Consider the following 19,180-nt stretch of genomic DNA (forward strand, 5'->3'; position numbering starts at 1 on the left):
TACTTAAGGAAAACAGCTACAGGTACCTATAAAGGATGTTCTCAAGGCTTAACTTAACAGACATATGCCAGTCCTACTGTGCTACTTCCATAGTCACTGGGGTGAAAGAAGCTTCCCTAGGCAGACTGAACAGGAGCTCAATGTTGAGTGTTCACACACAACAGTAACAGCTTTCTGGCTCATTACAGAGCAGTGAAAGATATTAACCTTGCTTGGGTAAAGACAGTCCTTACAAATAGCACCTATTCTCATTAGTTAAATACCCACATGCCAAGCCCATCATTCCAGGAATTGATTACTGAGATGAATACAAAAAAACTTACTGGAAAAGTAGAGAATTTGGCTTTTGCACTTATTCCTAGAGTAATGATAGATAATTTTTATTTTTGTAGAAGTTTAAGATTTACGGATGCACCAAAATGAGCCAGAATCCAGAATTACATTGGCTAAAATAGCAACCCTTCATCTGAAAGTTTAGATCCAAGTTATGGATCTATATATGGGCATAACATTTTCAAAACTTATGTAGTTTCTCTTGAGATCAACCCAGTGGAAGTTTGGTGCCTGATTTCCTCAGAATACATGCAGGGTCCCAGTCATGGTTCTTTCCCAAGCACTACATCAGACTGAGAACAAGTTCAGAGAGAGTTACTACTCAAATTAAATGCTTTTGAGGTTATGAGGAAGTAAATACAAAGATTTAGCAACAATCTTGGACACGATATTGCTGCTTTCAACACAGTATCTAAATGCAAATAGTAATAAGAGAACATGCACCCTCACACCCTCTTCTGTAAGAATTTTGTTCTTCCAGTTAATGATTACTACGCCCTTGTATCTGTCAGCTGAGTTGCTTGGGTGACCTCTTCTTAATTTTTTTAAATCAAAATGAAGCAGTTTTAGATTACTAAATACAAGCAACTAAAAAAACTTGTTATGCCAGCCCTGCTCGTTTGGATTGAAAGTGCAAAAGGTCCTCAAAGTGAAGGCGATGCAGCTTTTGGGGAGGGAAGTATACTCTTGCCAAAAATAGCCCTGAGGAAGCAGCAACTTTTCCAAACAATATAGCAATAGCTGCAAGAGAATGTGTGCCCACAGTGCAACCATTTACATAAAGATTGCGTAGCTGGTTACCAGAAGGCTTTGGGGCACTTGACAATGTACTTCACCAGAAAGGGCAGGCAGAAAAGCTTCAGAGAAAACTGTGTGAGACAGGATAAGATGCCTCCTGAAATGATTGCCAAAGAGACCAGTTTTAATATAGCTATTAAGCTAGACAGTTAAAAGAGAATTGTGTGGTGACATTAAAGGTGAACTAGTTTCTCTGACAGGCTTACTACAGGGGGAGCTATTAACTATTATCAGGGGGCACCTAAGAAAACTTTTTTTTTCTTTAAATGTCAGGAACTAAAAGCCATTCTGCTTTGACAAGTGCCCTGCTGCTGTCTGTAAATAGATGTGTTTCTAGTACAGTGATTGCCTAGGATGAGCTGTGATGAAAATATAGGAACATAGCTGGAGCAGAAGTGGCTGGAATTGGTTGTCACCATCACGGCTCCCCAGGAGCACAGGGGACACTACTTTAGCCAGAGCTCTTATGTCCAATGCCTGATAATCTGCATTTGAGGTGTCGTATGTGTGCTTTTCTTTCCCTGACAAGGCCCTCGCTAGACCCTTTCCATTTGTACTGGGTCTGGCTGAGATGGAGGTAACTTTCTTTGCAGCAGTCTGTATGGTGGTGCATTTTGAATTTGTGGCTAAAAGAGTATTGCTAACACAGTGATGTTTTGCCTATTGCTGATCAGTGCTTGCATAGCATCAAGGCTTTCTCTTTTTTCCTGCTCAGTCCTGCTGGCAGTGAGTAGGCTGGGGATAAGCAAGGAATTGGGAGGGGACACAGCCCAGTTGGTTGACCCAAACTGGCCAAAAGGATATTCCATACCATACAACGTCATGGTCAGCAATAAAAATTGGGGTAGAGGATGAGGCGTGGGGGGAGCATTTGGCTTCCAAGGTGGCCATTGAGAGAGAATTTCATCAAACTAGAGGAAGAGATATTTTTTGGTCAAGTGTGGCGCCAACTATCCTCCCATGTGGAAATACAATGTCATATCGGTCTGTGAGGGGACACTAAGGAAAACCTCATTTGTCTTAACTTTTATTTGATCTTAAAATAAAGCCACCTCTGTGTGCACGCGTGCCCACAAGGTGGGAGAAAGAAGGTGAGGAATGACCCTTAGCACATCCCTAAAAGAGAACCCCTCTGTCTTTCCTTCTTTACCACAGGGCCCCACACCGTTGCTTTTGCACATTACAGCCCTTGCATCAAAGGTCGAAAAATGCTGAAATTTCACTGAAAGACCTTTCTATGGTATTTCCAATCCAATTTTGCACAGCAAAGAGGCTCAAAAAGTATTAGCTCTGTCAGCCCTTATTAGTCCATTTTTAGCCCAGGACAGCATGTGTTACGTAAGAATCTGCTTAGAAGGGAACACAAATACATGCTGAAGCATCTGAAAGAAGGGGAAAAGCCTTCTGATTCACTGCAACAAAAGGCACAAAGTGTAACAGCTAGGCTTACTGTAGAACATATACACGTATTCTTTTCCCCACTATGGTTACTTCTACTTTCCAGTGTGGTTTCAAATTACACGGTTCCTCTTTAAATTATTAATCCATTCCACTCAGCTATTGATCTCTACCTAGCAAGTGTTACCTTGTGAAAATCAATAAGATCTGTCAGTGTTGCATGTCGGTTTGGATCTACCCCCAAGAAGCTGTAGAAATCCCCCGAAGCATCAACCAGGAAGTGTTTGAACCCACTTTGCTGGCGATAAGACAACGCATAGCCCCAGATTTTCTCACTGACTCGCACCAGGAATGTTCCTTCAGATCTATTCATCAACAACTCTTCTGCCTCTTGGCGGCTGATAATACCTGGCAAGAAAAAATACCTATGCTTATGCAGATAACAGGTCTGTCAGAGCAAATCAAATGCAACAAATACATAGCAGAAGTGAAATTAAAATGGCAGAACTTCTCAAGATTGAAATGTTTATAGGAAGAGTTGGAGCCATGGAAATGTTTATGGTATTCACTTCTGAAGGATAGCTATAAGAGTTCTGATGGAGTCTGGTGCAATATGCTTTTTAGTTAACTGATGAAGAATTGCTTTGTCCCATCCTTACTGCTTTTTCAGAGGAAGTGCATAAACACAACTGGCCTATCAGACCAGCAAATTCTGTACAAGTGATCATTCAGTAGACTAGCACGGTTCGGCATTGCAATTTGAATTTGCAATACATTGGTGATATTTGCAATTGTACTGCAGTACTTTTGACTGTGTTGCCTTACAACTGTTTTAAAGGTCCTAAAGAAGGAACAAAAAGCACTGTGCCAGGAGGAAAAAGTATTTGTCTGCTTTTGTACGTCCATACACACACACACATCCATAGATGCGTACAGCTAAATTGGAGCACAAAGAAATCAAACCCTGCAACTAACAGAGCTGCTAACAGAGAGATGGGTATGTTAGATTACCTGTTCACAGGCTTGCATTTCTAGGGAACATTGTCACAGAGGAAAACAAGAAACAAAGATCTTAATCCTTTCTTTCAGGGACTTTTCAGGTTTAATATCAAAGTAATAGTCTCCTCTAGTAAAAACCTCTAGCCATGAACTAAACGGAGTACTAATACAAAGAAATAAATATTGTATTTGTTGACCAGAAGCAAGCTAGTCTTTACAATTCATAATGAACAACAAGTTATGCACCTTGCTCCAGAACAAGAGAAGACAAAATTACTCGGGGCTTCTTGCAGCACGTGACACCCATCCTGTGGTCATTTTCTCTATGAGCCAACATACCTCTCTGAACACACTCAACTGGGGAACAAACTCTCTCCCCATATTCTGGTCACCAAGCAGTTGTCTTATAGGAGAATTCATTCCTTTGCTGTATGACAAACTTATTTGTCATGGCAAAAGAATGATCACAAATTCACATTTGCAGCATAAGCAAGGGATAAAGTTTAACAGGAGTAGAGTTTTCAAGAGCTTTCCCATTTTATTCTTCTGTGTTGGAAAAATCTTATTCTCTCTTTTTTCCTTCTGATCCTAGGACACAACACTGAAGTTGCTGGCCCTTCTGCTTGCAAACAGGGTATAACAGATAAACCCTATTCTGATCACACCCCACATAAAAGGTGGGATGAGAATTGTACCCAGCGCTACACCAGGTCTTACCATCCACCTAGAGAGGCTGGTTCCAGTTTGCCCAGGGCCTAGTGGACAGTAAGCTCATGTCTCAATTCTCTGTGAAATACCAGATGCTTGCTTTAATCAGGAACAGATGTTGAATTAGACCATCCTGAATGTGAACATGGCACAAATGTCCATAAATAATATAAGTACATGTTCCAAAGTTACCCTCTGTGAAGCTAAACTTTCTCAAACCAATACATGTAATATTTAATGGAACTGCTTGTCATCATTACAGTTTTACTTGGTGCAATGATGAACACAGGAAGGGCTTAATCTCAGTGGGGCTCAGAGGTCCCTACTGAAATATCCTCAGTACTAAGAAGAAAAATACAGATATATACTCTGCTGAATGGTGTACAGTTCTCTCTTCTGGAGGATATTGCATCATCTTTGCACCAGACACACAGAACATGCAAACGTACGCATTTGTTTAGAAACAGCATAAAACTGCTCAGCCAACAGGGTCAGTTACTGCACTTTGCAAAATTAAAAACAGCTTTATTGGAAGACTTCTGAGATGAATTGTTAAAAATTCTTGAACTCTGTTCAAATGAGAAGATAGTACTAATACCAGTCCACATGATAGAGCATATTATGTGAAGCTGTATCACTAGATCCCAATACCAGGTGCCACATGCCAAGATTCTGAAGTCACACTATTTGTGTTAAGATGAATATCCAGTCTTCTCTCAAATTGCCCTAATTTAGATAAACAATGAAAGGTTTTATCGGTGATTATGATGCCCACTTCCTTGACAAATCTCTGCTAGAAAGTCATGAACATGAGCCACACTAACAAGCTCAGAGCATTCAATGATACCCACAAGGATAAACAGTTCCATCACCAGCAAATACTACATTAATTCCAATAATATTTATACTGTCATTCTAGATTGAAACCACGCTGGTAACTTTGGGGATAGGAAATGGGTGCTGTTTCAACTACCCCTTCTCTAAGCAGTGTCAGAACTGTTACACAGCCCTGCTAGGGAATGAGGTGCCTTAGACAATTTATAGCACCTATAAAAATAGAGTGTTCGTAAAAAAAGAGAGTTGTAAAAAAAGAGAGTTTGTATTATATGGTGAACATCATTCTTAGGATATTTCTAGGGTCTGAATGACCATCACTATCAGGCATATAATATGAAATTAATTTAGCATCGATTAGTTTAATGCTAAACAATCTGTGAACCTGCTGTCAACTCCCACCAGTAGAGCTAAGACACTGCAGGCTTTCACATGATGTTATCTTCATTGCCAGACCTTATTTTTGTTCTGGGCGCTTTATATCACTGAGTAGGTGAGGAATGCTACATTGCTCACGGCCAAGTTCTTTTTTTTTGTTTTAATTCTCTTTTCTGCTGAAGATGGTGTAATAAATTATCAGCCAGCTGCTTTCTTCCCTTTTCCTCTCCTGATTCTGTTAACAGCTCATGAGAAACCATCTCTCCCCACCACCTCCTCCCTCTCTCTGCCTCCCAGTTATCTTATTTTTCTCTGGTTCAATTCTTCAGTGGGTGGTGATTGCAGCAATGAAAGTCTCCCTCCACCCTTTAAAAAACATTATACTGTTCTCAAGACAACCAGAAAAAGAGTGGCACTGCTCACTCCTGAGACAGCTGCAGAGAGATAAACAACATCTGTGAAACCTCTACATGAACATTTAAAAATGTTTGAACTGAAGTCAAGAAACTTTGGTTTCCCAAGACTCTGGGGTAAGAGGTTTAGAATCACCAATGCTCTTATTTGTGCTAGTCAGGGTATTAATTGGAAATATTATCTGGAAAAGAATCCACTGATGCTTTGAATGCTAATTTTCCCCTCCCTCATTCTTGCTAATCTCTTAAAAAAAAAAAAAAAAAGGAAGAAAAAAGGCAACATCTCCACATGGTGTAAAGCATCACTGTGTCAAAAGCAGTAATCCTTTCACAAAAGCACAACTTTGCAAATCAGACATTTAAATAAATACCTCACAATTAATCAATGTATCATTGGTATCATCATTTTAACTCATCATGTGGCCAAGTACACAATAGCATATTTGGACAGCAATTAGCTCCCCCACTGAAACTCACATCTTCTACCTGTCATGCCAAACAATTTCCCTCAGAGTATAAACTGCTGTTGTCTATAACAAACCATAAAAAAGCAGCAGGGTTTTGACTGGGAGTGGATCAAAGGTATAACTAACTCCTCTTGAAAGCATGGAAACCCCATCAGTTGTCTTGAGTTTTAGCCCCCTACCCCCCAAATTCATTGCATGTAACATGTTACATGCATCTACCTGTCCACTTCAAACATTCCAGTTTTGCAATTCTTATGCATATAAACATTTTGGATTCTCAGCAAGAGAATAACAATTTGGAAGACAGTTATTTCGAATCATAGGACATTCATCATCAACTGACAGGCTCCTAATTAACAGCTTCATTTTTAAACCCAGTGCCTGTAATGACAATTTGTAGATGATAGGCAAGTCTTTGCATTTTTGTTGTAATTATGTTCTTTTTACTGCCACCACTCTTCCAGAAAGGAAAAAGACCATCCTAATATTTAGAGTATATTAAGCTTACGTGGGAACTGAAGAGTCCATTATAAATTTAGTGGGCACAGCTAAGAAATCTTGATGCTGCCTTCCAAGTTTACAGCAGCCTCAATAGCAGAGAATGCTATTCTGAAATATTATGCAATGACACTTCAGCTTCCCACTCTTCTCTCAGCATTATCCTACATACATCCTTGGGTGAAACTCAGGAGATGAAATACGTAAATATTTGCTAAGAGAATGCCACAACAAGCATGAATCCAAACTAGAAAAGCCGGCAAACTTTGCCAACAAGGCAAGACTACAAGAAGTCTAATTTTTTTTTTTTATTATTATACAGATTGACTTACATCATGTCCACTATTGAAATCTAGACTCATAGAATCATTAAGGTTGGAAAAGACCTCTAAGATCATCAAGTCCAACCACCAACCCAACACCCCCAGGTCTCCTAAACCATGCCCTGAGGTGCCATGTCTACACATTTTTTGAACCCCTCCAGGGATGGTGACTCCCCCACCTCTCTGGGCAGCCTGTGCCAGGGCCTGACCACTCTGTCAGTAAAGAAATTTTTTCTAATATCCAACCTAAACCTCCCCTGATGCAGCTTGAGGCCGTTTCCTCTTATCCTATCACTAGTAACTTGGGAGAGGAGACCAACACCCACAATCTACCAGTGGTCTAATGTACCGTATGTAATAATAATGTCAATCTATAATGATAATTTGGCCTTTAATGATAAATATATTTTTGATATGCATATGTGCATTTATATATGCTGAGAGGTTGACTAAGATTAGAGGGACAGTAGGTACAAACACAGCCCAGAAGCATTCATTTACTCTTCTGCAATAGAAGCTATTTGCTTAGCTGATGTTTCCTCTTTTCATTTTTTTCATTAGCTTGATCTCAAACACTCTAGTGCATGAGGTTTTACTCATAGAGCAAAAGCGTCACAAATACTGGCATGAATAAATATTAATGAGAGCATTCATGCCGAAAGTGCTTTCATGACCATTATGAAAAGCCTTCTATTTCATGCAAAATTGATTTCTTGAACAATTATGAATATTCACAGGTAATCAATGAAGAGGAAAGAGACTCATCCTGTTTATACAACTTAAGACATCTATACCAGGGAAGTGTGTGATTTAGGTCACCAATCAAAATTAGGAGCAGCATCCAAACCAGAGAAGCCAATCCCAGTATCTCTTTTGTTTTCAATGGGATTAGATCAAAGCCCTTGTGAATACAAACATTCCTGTGATCATTACATGAATAATTCACATGCTAAAAGTCACACAGACGCATTACACTTAAAGCAAGTGTAAACAATAAATAAATGAGTAAACATAAGGAATTATGAGGAATTAGCAGATAACTCCCAAATAATGTAAAGGACTATATTTGTCCAATTATACAGGCAGATCTAAACAGTAATTTGAAAGACAGTGATAAAACAGCACAAGGGTTAGAAGGATCAGTTTGCTAAGCACCAGCCAATCCCTTCCATTCTTTGGAATTGAAAAACTGAGCTAGACAGACTACTATAATGATACCAGTTGGAATAAAGTGTTTCCCAAAGGGAAATAAAGAGGTGAATTTTCCAAAAATTTCCAAATAAATTTCCTCTCTCTGAGACTTAATTTGAGAGTCAGAAGTTGGATTACACCTCACTTTGCAAAAAAGATGAAACAAATTTCAGAACAAACCACTTTAAAAGCCTGAAAATAAATTTGTATAGAACAGACTTTAGGGTCTTGGGTATTTTTAATCAAACCAGAAAAGTTCCAGGTTGAGGAGAAGAAAATAGGTCATAGTTTTTTCTGCCTACATCATTATAATAATAAAAATCATGTAGTTGGAAGTAAAGACCCAACCTACTTGGGACCAGAATATGAATACAGGCAATCAGTTTGGAAAGAAATAATCAGAAAAGTAAATAGAAATTCAGAAGGGATTAATCCAGCTGCAGCCAGTATGGTTTAGGAAGAGCTGACAGCCTGCATTAGCATGCCAGCATTAACATAAACCCCTGTCAGAAAGTGCAAAAGCAGCTTGTAAGAACACTAGCCTATGAACCTAATGGAAGGGGTCATCGATTTCAGAGCCCACAGCAAAGGAAGATATACACTAGGAACAAACACAAGCTAAGATGAAAACTGAAGCTGAAGAACTAAGGTTTAGAATAAATCTGACCTTTTTTAGATCCCATAATAAGGTGGGACAGTAAAGGCTTGAAACAAATGTTCAAATGGATGACACTAGCAACCAGCTCTGGTCTAGGAAAGGGTGAAAAATCCAGCTCCTTCAACCACTCAGAAAGATCAAAAGTATAAAAGCAGGGAAGATGAAGTGATTGCTTCCCTGCAGCGCAAGAACTAGAGCAGCTGTAGTTTATGCTCTCAAGGAAAAGCAGTCTCTACATCACTCAGAGCAATAGCTTGCTCGGGTTGACTTCTCTCCCACAGGTGCAAGTCTACATGTGGACTCTTAAGCTGACTGAACAGACGTATGGTTCTTCATTGAGACGGACACAATTAATCTATTATTATATATTATCCTTGAGACTACCAAGGTCAAATATAATTTAAAGAACACCGTTACGAGTTATGGTGGTTTATGGACTGATCTGCAACTGAAATAGCCAAAGGACAATGTACATATCGAGGTCATACCTTCTAATTTCTCTGGCATTGACAGCAGGAATAGAATGCACAATTAAATACAGGCACAAATATTTGCAGCAATAGGGTCTTACAGCATGCCACTCTATTAAAAAGGTTTCATCCTCTCCTTCTCTTTCCTTTTAGTCACGAAACTTTTTTGGGTAGTGCAACAAAACAAAAAGTGAAAGAAGAGATCAATAGTATTGTGTGAGAAAAGCTATGGCTGAGAGATAACAATAGCTCTGCCTCTGCTATTTCAGAATAGAAGCAATAAAGACTGAAAAGCAAAGCAAGGGAGTAAATCAAAGATGGCTGGTAATAGAAACAAAGCTGTTGAAGCTATTCACCATCTGCTGTTAATGCAGGATAAACTCACATGGGACTGGATCTTCAAAAGAGTTCTGTTCCCATTTAGGCATCAAAATAGATGGCCTGGTTGTTTTTTGTTTGTTTGTTTGTTTGTTTTTAAAAAAAAAAAGACCAAAACCCCCCACAAAACAGCACAATGACTGTTGGTTTGGGTTTGTTTTTTTCAAAACCTGGCCACAAGTGTCATGGCAAGAGCCCAAGAGCCGAGGGGAGCTGAGTTCCTATGAAACATTTTTCCTACTTACACCTGGTGAGAATGCAGATATTTCATGCTGTGCTGCATGTTAGCAATCTGATTTAAGTCCTAGTAAATAGCACAGTATCCATAAATGTTACAAAGTAAGGGGCTATATGCCTCTCTGCTGAAAATAGAGAAAAGATGTGCAATAGGTCACAAAAAGCAAAACCTAAAATATGAATAAATAGAATAAAACCTTCCTGTCTGTATACAACTGCAATGGCAGGCAAAGCTGGGATGTATTTAGAAATCAACAGGTTAAGTGCACATTTCAAACACACCGGCCATGTCAGATAGGGTATCTGAGTACTCAGTGCTCAGTACGGGGGCAGCCTCCTCTCTGAGCTATGTAGGCAAAGTGAAGGGACACTGGTCAGGGAGCCTGTGGAGAAACCTTTCCTTGTTCCACATTCACCACCTTTTCTTCCATGCAAGCTCAGGAGCAACACATGCAGTAACATACTTAAGATAGAGATAAATCTGTGCTGTCGAAAGGTGAGCAGGAAGGAGTCCATTGCTCATCCTTCACCATTCCTCTCCTTTGTAACCATCCTGGTACATTTAAGATACATGCAGAATTGGGAAATAACACATCAGTGAATCTCTGTTACCACCCCAGCGGGCCTTGCTCACTATGGAAAGTATGCTCTGGGCTACAGACAGACACATGTAGAAAAACAAGGCCCAGAGGAATAATGTTCTTCTGATGGCAAGAGATCCCTTCAGGCAAGGATGAGGCATATCGCTAATGTACCATGCCCTAAACAAGCTCTCCTTGAAGACTTATGTGGTGCATAGGACTATCTTGAGCCTCTATACACAGGGGAAATTCACCAAGGAAAAATATCATATGTAAAAATATACAGGCCTGTTTTGTTGGGTTTTTCCTTTGGGTTTGGTTTTTTTTTTTTTTAATAATATGGATTCATCTCTCTGTTCTGTCAGGATAAAGCAGTTCTTAGAATAAAGAAAACTCGGACCTCAGAAGCTTTCTTAATTCCCTAAGGCTGAAATTCCTCAAAGGGATTAAAAAGCTACTGAAATGCTGAAGGAAAGGGGTGCCTTACTCCCCTGGGAATCTTTGAAAATCCCATCTACACGAGCAATGCTGATATAACGGGGCTTTTTCTTCAGGTTTACAGAAAATCAGATGGTGTTCCATCCGTTGTTGCCAGTGTGGCTCACAGTTAATTCCCTATGAGCTCTGCAGAAAATATACCCCTAATTGTCTCCTTTAAAGTTCATTCTCTATCCAAACTATCAACTACTGTAAAAACCCTTTATACTCACTGTCAAAATATTTACGCCATATTCACTAACAAGCAGTGCAGCACATAAAAGATAGGCATTTGCATTACTTGTCTGAATACACCACCGGTATAACAGAGCTATAAATTTTTCTGTTAATGTCTCCTCAAAGCATAGCATTTGTTTCTTTCCTTCCTTCCTTTCAGATCAGCCTATAGAATGCATTAGCCAGCAGGAAAACAAAGATTCCAAACTCTCTTTTCTCTTTGTATGTTATTGTCACCTATCAGAGGAGAAAAGGTAGCACAACAGACCTTTAAACTTTTATCTTATATATATTACTTGATTTTTTTCTTTAGGGATGGGCTCATCTGACCCAAAATCCCTGCATTAAACCTCTGCTATTACCCTTTCACTTTTGTGAGTTTTCCTTTCTCATCTGAACAGCTTCTGAAAAGAAGCTCATTTTAAAAAATGGAACAGTTAACTGTTCCATTTTCAGTGGTTTCTTAAACTACGTTCTCTGTGTGCAGTTTATCATGTATGATCAGTAAATTGACAGAAATTTAGGGGCGAGTATATTTAATGTTGTATTGTTTTCACCAACTAAAGTTAGAAGCCTCTGTGTTCCAGTAAAGCCAATGGAAGATCAACAACAGGGAGGTTCCAAGCACCTAAATAGGGTGCCTTTCATAAACAGTACAAATATTCTTGATAGTGAGGGCTTTTTCTTTGCTGATAGGATGACTGGAAAATAAGAAAGTGTTTTTGTTTTGGGGGGTTTTGTTTTGGTTTTTTTTTTTGGTTTTTAAAAAAATGTAAATGCTTCCAGGATTATATAAGGACCTTAGATGCTGTTATAGATAGCTGACATTTCCTGCAGATAGCATGGAAAATAAGTGTATTCCTGGGGACGTCTGCAAACTCCAAATAAGAAACAAACATGCTTTGAGAAAATACCAGTATACTAATCCGAATAGCAATGGACCTTTGTTACAAATATGATTCCTGTAGGACGTGTTCACCTCCTTACAGTACAGATGGGATTGAATTTTTATTTCTATTATGTGTGAAAAAGATAGCCAACTATACAGACTATCATAAACTTTTGTGATAGGTGTGTGATGTGACACGTGTAAAGTAAATATTAAGACCTTACTGCTTCTTCTGAAACATTAAAACTTGCTTAATCAGTAAAGCACACAGAAGTACCTCGCTAGAGCAGCCTGACAGGGCTAGAACTAGTACAGTAGTGTAATACAGAAACTGTAGAGCAAAGAAGCGGATTTAAGTTCTGATCTGGTCCAGCAAAGAGAAACAAAACACATCTGTTCTGGTACAATAGTCACTGATACTGTGTTTTGTGTGAAAATTGAAAGGTGTGGCAGTTCTTTTAAAAGGTTAGTGGCCAGTATTCACCATCCTTTCTCCAGGCAGACAAAATATTTGCATTCATTCAGTCTTGGTCTTGCAAGCAACAGAGGAAAAAGGAAGGGAAATTCTAGCCTGTGGGCATCATTTACAAGCACTTCTTAACCACTTCACTTGTTTACATTACTCACCTTGTTACTTCTCATTTAAATCCTCAATTTTTGCTGAATTTGAAAATGGGAGAGAAAATCTTCTGGTATGCAAATGAGATCTAAATCCAGGAAAAAGATGAGAAAGCTGATCCGTGAGAGGAGAGGATGAGAGAGCAAAAGCCCGCCTGGGATCTATTTATGTTCTTGTAACTCCAGCCATCAAACTCCTTATTCCTCCTAAATAATTCTGAGGATAGCACGGACATGAAAAAAATGGAAGACAGAGCTTTTACCAAACCAATCACACAAAACAAAATAAAAGCTACAGTGAGATTTCTGTAAAAAGGCAAAGTAGAAGAATTAGTTGAAGGTAGACTCTTTGTACAACCCATTCTGAGGCCACGCTGCCAGACGATGCTCCAGGGGGAACACACTGACCAAAGCCAAGAATAGTGCGTGGAATAGGACTACGACTAAAGAGCTTTGGCTGGGGTGACACTCCTGCAGAGACATGGTTTCAAAGAGCCCATTACTGGCTGATGGACAATCTATTAAGGAGAGTTGGGAGATGCAGTTCTGAACACACAGAAACTGAGAAAAGTTTGTGAGGATGGGGGGAATTCTTTCTTGAACCAAAGGTTCCTTTAAAAAAGAATTTAAAGAAACACTCGTATAAAAGTAGAAGTTATCTACATTCAAATTCATCCATCACTGGACACTAAATGCTGAAGTCATTAGAAGCAGAACTGAATGCAAACTGCATTTGGAACTTAAAAGTCTACGCACCTGCTCACTTAGTGAGTGCAAACGTTACCATTTCCCGCTTTCTGCAAGTGGAAGATGAGCGTGAAAAACTGCAAGCGTTAAAACCACCATCAGTCTCAGAGAGCGCTTTTGTAAAAGCACACCTTGTCAGATTTTTATCAGCTTACCGCTTCTTCCTTCTCTCAAGTATATATGTACATTTAACCACAAAGACTTACTTTGAAAACCAGTGCCAGGAGAAATACTTGTACTTGCGAATCAACAGGTGTTTCATCTCAACAAGAAAGACAAGTCAAGCACAAAACTTCTACCTAAAAGGATAAATTATGCAATCCTTTAAAGCAGCATACGTATTCTACTAGCTCTGAAATAAGCATTACTGGCTGGAGTGTGGAATACTTTATGACACATGTAATTCCATAAGCACTACTTAAAAAATTAAATGCAAAAAAATATACAATATAGTTATTTTAGCACCAGGTTCTGCTTCTGCACTACACGTTTTAATATATTGATGTTTCTTAAGGAGTAAGATGCTTCCTTCTGTCCTCGAATAATCTTGACATAAGAAAAACGCAATATGCTAAAACCACTTATATATGGTTTCACTTTCACAGTACTGATATGGAAATCATTTTTCATGCTTACGAATTATGAACACATGGATGCTTCGGCAAACAATCATTTATGTTTGCAAATGCAGACTGGATTCTTTGTGTAACCAGCCCCTCTTCTAAAAACACAGCCACATTTAAGGATGTGTAGAACAGAGAGCAATAACGCACGTTCATTAAGAACGCCCACCATGGTTACCCCACTATTTGCATGCTTTATCATGAATATATTATTTCTTCAGGAAAAAAGGGAATTTAATTCAGTGCCTATGAAATTCTTAATATCTAGGCTGTGACTATGACATTATACTGAATAAATAATATATCAACATAAACTCTGGCAGAACAGTTAGGGCCTGATTTGCTATTGCCTTGTGTGTTGTGCAGTCATTTATTCTGGGGCAGTTTTGTGACCCATTATACACATTTTCCATCATGTAATTGAGTACAGAAAATACAGATACATTAAAAAATCAGGCCCTTGTCCGCACAGACTGAGACAACAAGCTTCCAAAAAGCTTTCTAACAATAATAGTAATATATTACTGAGAATTGTAATATGCTGTGATTTCATATCAAAAGGAATAAGTGAGACAGTGCCATTAAGTCCTAGTGCAGTTTTCCTGTGCCACTATTGGCACAGCTGTAAATACCTGTGAAACACAGCCACTGGATTTACTAAATGAAGAAAAGGAACAAATTACTTAGATAACAGGAAGCTACTGGCAAATTTCATCAAGCCAAGGGAGAAGTAGCAAAACGAACAAGATGATGATTCTTAAATCATGAGTTAATTTCACTGGAGGCCGCATGATGCAGAGATTGACTATAAAAAGACAAAACAAAAGCAAAGCGGCCCGATCTATATCACCACATTTTATGGGTACTCCTGCCTTTATCAGAGCATCTCTGAGAACCATACAAAAAACCCAGGAGGGAAGAACAGCGCATTCAGTCATGAGCTAAATTATAAAAAGCCTGCAATTTGTACTGGTTAAAACTCAGAGAAAATCAGCAGTGCTGCTTTCTCAAGCTCATCCCTAGGAGGGGGGAAAAAAAAAGAAAGCCATTCTTAGGTATTCTTCCCTTCTCCGCATTGCCATAAAGCTTGTCAGTATGTCTCATATAAAAAGCAGTATAATTTCTTCATTACAAAAAACAAAGTATGTTTAAGAATATCTTCAATACATACTTCAGTTTTTCACAATTTTGGTGAATTAAGATAAAGTCCAACACTTCAAATTTGGACTTAGAAACTGAACTTATTGTCTTTATTAGAGGGTTGACGTATTTTATTTGGGTGCAATAAAGCTACCCAAAATATAGATTACAGCTTCAGGCAAACAGGAAATATACCCTAATCCTATTTGGAATAAAACTTAAAAAAAAAAAATTTAGAAGTACTGAATGAAAGCATATTTTAAGAACATCTGAATAACATTGATCATGCTAGTGGTATAAAACGGAAGGCAACCGCATTGGCTTTAGACTAGCAGATGTCACTGATACTTCTATGGATACAAAGAGTTTTTCTATATGATGCATCTCGGCAGCAGAAATAATGTTGAATAATTAATTAATTAATTTACTTTCTATAAAGGCAATTAATCTGCCGTTCTACCTAAAACAAACAAGCTTCACGATTACGACTATGAAACAGAGAAGATTTGACATGAGTAAGGACTATTAGATACTCGAAATCTGCTTGTGTGTAAACTGAAAACCAACTCTCTCCACATACATCCATACTTAAGTCAGGTTTATGCAAATGTCAGATTTCTATGGACAAAGATCTTGAACAGGGTAATACAAAATACATGGCTGTGTGGGAAAGGTTTTGTAATTCTACTGGCTAAGGACAGAGAGGCGGTATCCAGGCTGATCATGTTTTTGAGCTTTAGGAATGTTCAGAGCCTTCTTCGGGAGTCTTCCTGGTATATTGCTAGTTTAAATGGCTTTATTTTATGCTAGTATTGATTTTCCATTCACTACACTGGGAATGCATTATGAATACAACTTCATTAATTTAGTGGCCTCACGGTAAGAGCATTTGCCCAATGAATGGACCCTGAAATGTCTAGAAGTTAATTGAGTTACATGGTAGTAAACAAAATATCACATTACAGCCTCCAACAAGCTGCTAATTTGCTAGAGTTGCTAGTGTTTTCCACAGGCCTTTTCATATTGATACTGATTTGTATTGAGGTACCTATGCTATGTTAATTTTAATTTGCTTTTCTTCTGAGTATACGGAAGTTAGATTTTGATTCTTCATTGCATCCTACAAGACTCATTAAACCTCTGTTTTACCTCAGCCCTAGAGGAAGGCAGCCCAAGGCCCGTTCAGGTGGGCAGGGACCAGTATAGCATCGTCACTAGGGTGCAGTAAGGCTCCAGCTCCTCTCTTCCCATGCTATGTTTGCTTGTACCTTATGACACAGCTGAAGGTTGCTCTATGGTCCTGGCATGAAAATATTAATTTCAGGAAGAACCTAGACTATTGTTATAAATTTGGCCCACAGTTTATACTCAGTTTGACACACTATCATGGGTACCCTAGGTAGGTATCAGCTGATAATAGCTATTATATTGTGCAATTGGCTCTGCAATCACCACAACGATTTGTGAGTATAAGGTATAAAATTTTTTCAGGAGGCTTTAATGATAACGTTCTTGATTGTGAATTAGACAGAAGAAAAGCAGTTGAATGCATTGTCAATTTGTTTTTAAATAATAAAAATCCCCTTGGTTATTGACAAAAATACTTCCCACACTCAAAAATAACCAATTAACCCTTCTCCTTTTTATAATGAAATTAATAGATCCATAAAGAAGGAAAACTTTACATGTACGTAAATACATGCATGTGCACATGATGGTCTTCAAAAGCACATATATCTTACAACCTACCTAGAACACTGCGATCTCACAGGTGTTGAAGAAGCTGTCAAGATACGTTTTCCATAAACCTAAGTGACAGATATAATAGTAAATTACCGTGTCAGTGGAGCTCACTCAATGGAAGGAGAAAAATAAAAGTCACAGTTAACATGGAGCCCTGGAATTAAAATTTTACAGCTGCTGTTACAACAGATAACTAAGCAGAAAAAAATACTGTGTTCTTTGCTTTTCATGCCTTTGTCATCAGTGAAGGAAAATGGTTTTGCCTCAAATATGTTCCAGTTGTGTAAGGTTAAGAATGCACACATTTTTTATGTACATTAGCAGTCAAACCTGAAATCTATTTACATCTGCAAGAATCTTCGAGATGACATCACTGAGCTTAAAAGAAATCTTTCTACATGTTTTTTTAATTAAGTAATCATTAGAACTTTTATTGCTAAAAGGGATCCAAATTTAAATCATGCTATGTATGTCTGGAGTATTTTCCCGTATTCAAATTAAAATAGCAGTTCCAGATAGATTTCTACAAAGCAGTTTGATTGTAGTATTTTCTGTAAGTACTTAAGAAACCACACTACTTCATCCAGCTCAGAGAAAAATTAATCTAGGGGTAAATATTGATAACTCATTTTTCTTCTCACACACTTGGCTAGATTTGGGAACTTTAAGGTAACTTTGTTAATTGCAATGCTTTCTAGCTGCTTGCAACATTCTTGCATATTGATTCAGTGTACTGTTCCTCAGGGGAAAAAGTTACCTTTAATCACTCAATAAAGTGACCCAGACACTGAAACACCATTGAAAGTCAAATGAGAATAACATTGGGATAGTAAAAACTTCATGCCTAATGAGCAGCAGGATAATAACCACGTGCAGCTCTTACGATGACCCAGTTCTGGACATCCTCTGGGGTTTGACCCACTTCTCAGTTAAGCCACTAAAAACCAATCACTAAAGAGCCTCACTTCCTACCAGCACTGGAATTAAGGTGAGTGAGCTAGCAGCTGGGCTCAAACTCACAGTAGGATGATCTGAATGAGGTGTTTGAAGCCACTATTTAGTAAGCAGAAATGGCTTCAGTGGAGATGCCAACTTCACCTGAGCTTCTGAAAAAGTTACAAACAGAAGCAAACAATTTTTTTTTACCTAATTTCTAATACAAAGTCTGGAATTAAGAGTCTTTCATTTATGCTATATTTCATCAATGGAACTATTCTGGTTTACGTGATAAGAGGATCTGGACAGAGAGAGCAAGTGGGCAGAATCACTTGTTGCTACCACCATCTTAGCTCTCGGACAGCTCCCTGTAAACAGTAGCATGGTTAAGAGAGAAAATAGGAGAGGGAGCTCTGTCTCATGACAAATGAATTACTACTTTCTTTTATCTTGGATTGAAATATCTATAAATGTTTGTGGCTCACTTCAACTACAAAAGACTTTTTTTATCAAGCATAGTGGAATGAATTTACAATAGCCACATGCTCTCATGAAAGATCCATGCTGTGTTTAATTGTGAGAAGCAGTGGTAACAGCAGTGGCAACAGCAGTGGCAGGATGTTCCATGGAATTATATATAATTTAGATCTGAGTCCTGCCTATCCTGGATTAAGAACTACTGTGTATTATATTACAGATGCTAATCTTGGATAGAGAGATAGGGTATGATCTGATCAGAGCCAATGCTAATTAGCCTGCTAATTTGCATGGCTCTCTTAGAGTTTTACCTCTTAGGAAGATTCACAAGTTTGTGATTTGACAGTCCCATTCACTGAAAGGCCAGGGAAGGAAGAACTACTGACCTTTCTTAAATTCAAGAGGGAAGAAAGGGAGCTGTCATTCCCTTAACTTTTGCAGGGGAAGGGCAAATCTATGTTTTCCACACTCCACCTCATTCTGCCTCCATGGTGAAGCTGCACATACAGGTTAGCTGCCTATGGAGTCACAGAAATCTCTTCCCTTTGTTTTCATATCATCTCCTACTGTTTATCTCCTGCGGTGAAAACATTTTAAGTGCCACAGTCTGCTCCTAACTGGGTGAACTG

At 38.5% G+C, this 19,180-nt stretch overlaps 1 protein-coding gene across 1 annotated transcript in view; it reads right to left on the bottom strand.

Annotated features, from left to right (window-relative positions):
- SH2D4B (SH2 domain containing 4B) overlaps positions 1-19,180 on the bottom strand; it is a 75,326-nt gene that overhangs the window by 11,382 nt on the left and 44,764 nt on the right. Inside the window, exon 7 of the mRNA XM_075109600.1 lies at positions 2,717-2,937. Coding sequence (XP_074965701.1) covers positions 2,717-2,937 — 221 coding nt within the window. The remainder of the gene's footprint in view (positions 1-2,716; positions 2,938-19,180) is intronic.

This window comes from Phalacrocorax aristotelis, chromosome 14 (assembly GCF_949628215.1).
Source record: "Phalacrocorax aristotelis chromosome 14, bGulAri2.1, whole genome shotgun sequence".
Lineage (NCBI taxonomy): Eukaryota > Metazoa > Chordata > Aves > Suliformes > Phalacrocoracidae > Phalacrocorax > Phalacrocorax aristotelis.